A 6,000-nucleotide genomic window follows, 5' to 3' on the forward strand; every position below is an offset into this window, starting at 1 on the left:
ATGAAGTGGGGAATTTTCTCACTGCATTTGAATTAAAACAGTTTATATAAGGTGTTTGACTTTTAAATGCTTTCTTTGAAATTTGTTGAAATGATATAGATTCAATTTGTGCCATTCGAAAAAGAAAAGAAAAAAGATATTGATTCAATTTATGCTGTAAACAAACTAGACAATATACATGATAAATTGCAGTGTTATCCCAGAGTGTTTCTCACTGTTATGTGGACAAAACATGGTTTTCACTATTTTTATGTAGAGAAGTGCTAAAATGACAATCTAAAACACATACATACTGTTACCATATGTTATACTAGAAAATCACAATCTGCTAGTACAAACTGATGTAACTTGATAATTCAAATTGTTAACTTGGTGGTGAAGATGCTCATATTACAAATAGAAGAGTATCTCATCCTAAATTCCTGATAATTCAAAAAATTATTAAACCATAAAAAATTACTCCATAAATAGTCATATTACAAAATATGTCTCATAACAAATACATCAAAATACTTAGACATTATATATCTAACAGAAATGCTGAAATTCCAATGTGTCAAATTGTGTTATTTGGGTTGTAGCTTCATGCTGAGTGCGAAATGACAAGATGTTGAGATGGTTTGTGTGCGTGGTGGTCGATTGAGAAAAGGGGAGAAAAACCGCCGCCCTATGACAGCCGGAAGTGGGGGCAGTGACGGTGGCTGAGATTGACAAAGTGAAGAAGGAAGAAGATGGAAAGACAACACAAAGATCACGCGCGTGTATTCAGTTTATTTTGTATTGTTTTTAATTTTTAATTATTTAATTAAAGTCATTAAATTCTAACCATCAGATTCAATTTTGCCACATGTCGTCAATCAATTAAAGAAAACGGAAAAAAAGAGCTCTAGAAAAAGGAGCAAAGCTGCACTCCAAAAACACATCAAAAGTTTAATTAATTAAAGTTGAAGTGAGATCAAAAGTTTAAGGAGTTGATGGTTGTTTGTTTAAGATGAAGGGTCACTCTCACTCAACCTCTCCACTCTTTTCTCAACAGCCAGCAAATCAACGGTCCACATCATCAACAAAGTCCACCGACGAACATATCATCCGTCAATCTTTTGACTCTCATTTTTACATTCATACCCTCAACTCACCGACACAATACAACAAAAACATCAGGGTCATTTCTGTCATTCAATACACAAAACCAATTAACCAACCACTAAACTCCAAAATCCAGTGGCAGTGATACTCCCGCGAGAACAACAATCGTTGCCATTTGCCACTGCATTCTCTCGCCGCAATCGGGTCGGGTCATACCAGATCCATTTCGAAGCACACTGTGTACTAGGTTGTTGTTCGTGCTGTTATTTCTTTTTTCTGTTTTAACCATTTCTAACATTAATTCATCGATCTTCCAAATATAGAAATTGTCTCTGTCATTCATTTTCGTTTAGCTGTAACAACTAATTTCCGGTACGAAGTTGCTACATTGAGTTGTTAAACAAGTAAGAAATAACAATGTGTTTGTTTGGGGTTTGATTTTATATACAAAAAAAAAAAAAAAAGTTAGATCCAAAACCCCAAACTCTGTTTCTGCATTTTTGTTCATAATGGCAAAATCAAGATCAAAAGGAGGATGTTGTGGTTGGTTTATTGCGCTTGTGATTCTTGCTCTTGTAGTTGGTGCTATTGTTTATGCCGTTAAGAAGAAAATCGATAACTCAGATTCAGATAAACCAGCTCCTGTTCCTGGTCCTCCTGGTGCCATTGAACAGAAATATGCTTCTGCTCTCAAAACTGCAATGCAATTCTTCGATGTGCAAAAGTGTAATAATTCTTTTTTATTTTTACTTTTTCTTTTTTGCATTTTATAATGTTGTTCATTATTGATGCTTTTAATGAAACATGTTTTGGATAATACCTTTGTTTTTTCTGTTACTGTTGGATTAATTTTTTTTGTCTGTATCTGATTTAGATATTTTGGCTTTGATAACTAAATCTGCTGAAGATAATAGGTAGTTATTATTAGGGCATGGATGATCTTCTGTTCAATGTTTTGAAAACCGGATATGGAATTGACAAGACATGTGAATCATGTTCAACCGTCGCGTGAAACTGTTAGAACAGTAGAACTGGGATAAAATTGAGGCCGAACTGCAAAAATGATAGTATGGGCCGGTTCAAGGTTCAATCGTCCGATTTGGTTTTTAAAACTATTGCGCAATATTTTGAAGACTTGATAGTTGTTATGCTTGTTGTTTTTAGATTCTAATGAGAATATAGGATACATTTATTTGACTAAATATTTGAGATATGGTATGTTAATGATGTTGCGCATGATTTGCACATTCTAGTTGAGTTAACAGTGATATGTTTGTTATTCATGTGATGCAGCTGGAAAGTTAGTGAACAACAAAATAAGTTGGAGAGGGGATTCCGGTCTTAAGGATGGAAGTCAAGCAAATTTAGATCTGTCAAAAGGAATGTATGATGCCGGGGATCACATGAAGTTTGGTTTTCCTATGGCTTTTACTGCCACAGTGCTATCGTGGGCGATTCTTGAATATGGAGATCAAATGGATGCTGTTGGCCAGTTGGAACCAGCTCAAGATTCACTCAGATGGATCACTGATTATCTTGTCAATGCTCACCCTTCGGAGAATGTTCTGTATATTCAGGTTAGCTGGTGTGAATTCACAAATTTATTATGTTATATATTCTCAGAAGGACATGAACAATCAAGGTACTGTCCATAATTCTTGGAACATTTCATCTAGCTAAATTATAGGGTTAAATTTTAATCCACCGGCAGTGTTTAATATTTCTCGATTACTAGAACATTGTAGTATATTCTTGTTTGCTTGCTGAGGAAAACTGTTAAGTTGAAAGTTGATCAAATTTAAAATAAAACTATATTGCTGTTCTTCCAGAATTGGTTTTTTTTATCCAATTTCATTTGTCAAAATCGATGTGGCAGGTCGGAGATCCTGTTGCAGATCACAAGTGTTGGGATAGACCTGAGTCAATGACCGAGGCAAGACCCCTCATACAAGTGAACACATCCTGTCCTGGATCAGATGTTGCAGCTGAAACTGCAGCAGCCATGGCATCAGCATCTTTGGTCTTCAAAGAGGCAGATTCTACATATTCAAGCACTCTCCTCAAGCATGCAAAACAGTTATTTACTTTTGCGGACAAGCATAGAGGAATTTACAGTGAGAATATACCTGAAGTCGCGACATATTATAACTCAACTGGATACGGGGACGAACTTTTGTGGGCAGCTGCCTGGCTCTATCATGCTACAGGTGATAATTCTTACCTTCAGTATGCGACTGGCCAAAATGGAGAAGACTATGCTCAATTTGGAAGCCCGACCTGGTTTAGTTGGGACAACAAGCTTGCCGGAACTCAGGTACAGAGAACTACTGGATCTTGTTTTCCAAATTCTATATTATGATCATTAATAGCTGTAGAAAATGTTTTATTTGGATCCACGAGCTTTTTCAGCCCCAATATAAATACTGTTGCTACCGAAAGTGGTTTTTAATGTCACACACCACATCAAGCCTAGCAGCACTATCTTATCCCAGATGATACTTGCAGACTCTAAGAGTATTTCATTTAATAAATCTTTTTCTTGACGCAGGTTTTGTTATCCAGAATAAGCTTTTTTAAGGCAAAGGGTCTTTCCAGTTCATTTGGCTCTGGCCTACAAAATTACCGGAAAACTGCTGAGGCTGTAATGTGTGGCCTTCTTCCAGATTCTCCCACAGCCACAGAAAGCAGAACAGATCGTAATGTTCTTCTTCATCTTTTACTTGTCTCCCTTCCCTGTTCCATTTTTCATATCTCGTTAATCGTATCACGTTTATCAAGATGCCCGAGCCTCTAGGAAACTTGAGATTCTAATTAACTGACTTGAATAATTGGCGGATATCAAATTATTACACGCTGGCTAGTTTTACTGCATGTGACAACCAATGCTCCTACCTCCTGGATAAACACAAACTACTGAAATTCCATTGTTAGCAATATCTTTCTACTGCTATATGTTCTCTAATTAGATTTTTTTTTCTCTCTGGTACAGACGGTCTGATATGGGTGAGCGAGTGGAACTCTTTGCAGCAACCTGTTGCATCTGCATTCTTAGCTGCTGTTTACAGTGATTATATGCTTACAACGCAGACCCCCAAACTAAAATGTGATTCAGATTCCTTCACCCCATCAGATCTTCGAAACTTTGCCAGATCTCAGGTATGCATCCATTATTGGTTCTTATAAAATATCATGTTGGAGTTATCCATGTGTAAATTGAAAATCTGTCTAATATATCCAGGCTGATTACGTGTTGGGCAAGAATCCTCTGCATATGAGTTTTCTGGTGGGATATGGAAACAAATACCCACAATTCGTGCATCACAGAGGCGCTTCAATTCCTGCTAATGCAAAAACAGGTTGCAAGGACGGCTTCCAGTGGCTTGACTCAACTGATCCAAATCCCAATGTAGCTACTGGAGCACTTGTTGGTGGACCCTTCTTAAATGATACTTTTATTGATTCCAGGAACAATTCTATGCAAACAGAACCAAGCACATACAACGGTGCTGTCATAGTTGGTCTGTTGTCAAGTTTAGTCACCACATCTTCGGCCGTTCAATCGTTTTCCTAAGCTGTAGCTTCTTCGTCTTCAGTTCCACCCAAAAGAAGTTCACTCCGGTTTGAGTTTTATGTGGCTTTATTCATTTCCTGATCATCACATATTATAAGTGTATCGATCATGATATTGTAACTACACGATTGATTTTGAGTGTGTGAACCGTGTGTGTGAATAGGTTAGTTGTTAATGTATCGTGAAGTTTGATTTATAGTTGTTACCTCACCAGCTCTGAGCAATTTTACTGCACTTGTTTGTAGAATCTATCGTTCATTCTTCTTGTTGGTATTATTAGAAGGCGATCACATTATTGATCTTCTTCGGTTTTCTTTCATTCTACAAGCAATCTATCTTGGCACAGTTGTTCATTGAATTCATTAACGTATGTTCCGAAGCTCTTGTTCTATCATGTGCTTATTACACTCAAACTATGCCAAAAACCAGACCACTAACAATGCACATAAAGCCATCGAAATACATGGGCGGAAAAAAATGAAAGAGAGTCCTCTACGGTTACACTTCTGTTTTTTTTTTGGTACATGGTTACACTTCTGTTATTGTGATGTTCTTGTTCTTATGCATAGTTTTTACGAGACAAGTGGCATTTTTTTATTTAAAAATAAGTTATACTCTCAGACATCCTAGAATCAAATTTCCCAAGTTCATGTTGTACCTACTTCATTTAAAAGGTAAATCGAAAAGTAAGAGGTTTTTTTTTTTGGGTAATAAAATATTTAGGCGAGTTGAATTCTGAGAATTAACTAAGGTCAGATCAAGTCTCCTTGGACCTCGAGGTTTAGGTGAGTATTATAAATGAGATTGATGGTTTGTGCTTAAGCTTTAGTAGCATCATATGGAATCATGATTACGTAATGAATGAACTAGCTAATGTCCAGGAATTAAAAATAATAATATTATTAATGGCGTAAGAATGGAGTGGAGGGGACAAACAATGAAGAAAAGGGGAGTTGAGTTTGAAGGCAAAAGGAAAGCCAAGACATTGATTTGAATGCATAAAGGGAAAACTAGACGAGAATGTTTACTTTCAGGGTTCGACAGGATATTTTGTAGCAGAAAGTTTCATGTCCAAACCCCTAATTAAATTAATTTTGGCTTAGAATTCAGAGATTAATAACATACATTCATACACACTTTCTATGCCTTGTCCAAGAATTCACACTTATAACTATAAAAAAAAAAACTGTTTAAAAAGGCTTTTGATCCACCACAAAAGTAGAACCATAATGATTCAATTGCAAATCCGGTCGTGGTGGGACAACAGTCTCATGTCAAAAAGGATTAAGCTTGCTATTATTAGCACAAGTAATTAAATTAAGAAAAACTTAAATAAATGTTAT

General features: G+C 36.2%; 1 protein-coding gene across 1 annotated transcript; it reads left to right on the forward strand.

The window, feature by feature from the left end:
- Window positions 1-965: 965 nt before the first annotated feature.
- Window positions 966-4,981, forward strand: LOC123897394 (endoglucanase 2-like). Its single transcript, XM_045947998.1, has 6 exons — window positions 966-1,812; window positions 2,380-2,663; window positions 2,963-3,400; window positions 3,635-3,782; window positions 4,076-4,242; window positions 4,325-4,981. The coding sequence occupies exons 1-6, from the start codon at window positions 1,596-1,598 to the stop codon at window positions 4,655-4,657; spliced, it is 1,587 nt and encodes a 528-aa protein (XP_045803954.1). The 5' UTR covers window positions 966-1,595; the 3' UTR covers window positions 4,658-4,981.
- The last annotated feature ends 1,019 nt before the right edge of the window (window positions 4,982-6,000 follow it).

Source organism: Trifolium pratense, linkage group LG7, assembly GCF_020283565.1.
Source record: "Trifolium pratense cultivar HEN17-A07 linkage group LG7, ARS_RC_1.1, whole genome shotgun sequence".
In the NCBI taxonomy this organism is placed as follows: domain Eukaryota; kingdom Viridiplantae; phylum Streptophyta; class Magnoliopsida; order Fabales; family Fabaceae; genus Trifolium; species Trifolium pratense.

Coding starts and splice junctions, on each gene's coding strand:
- LOC123897394 (XM_045947998.1), top strand. CDS start 1,596: ATGGCAAAATCAAGATCAAAAGGAGGATGTTGTGGTTGGTTTATTGCG. Junction 1,813..2,379: donor ATTCTTCGATGTGCAAAAGT/GTAATAATTCTT, acceptor CATGTGATGCAG/CTGGAAAGTTAGTGAACAAC. Junction 2,664..2,962: donor AGAATGTTCTGTATATTCAG/GTTAGCTGGTGT, acceptor TCGATGTGGCAG/GTCGGAGATCCTGTTGCAGA.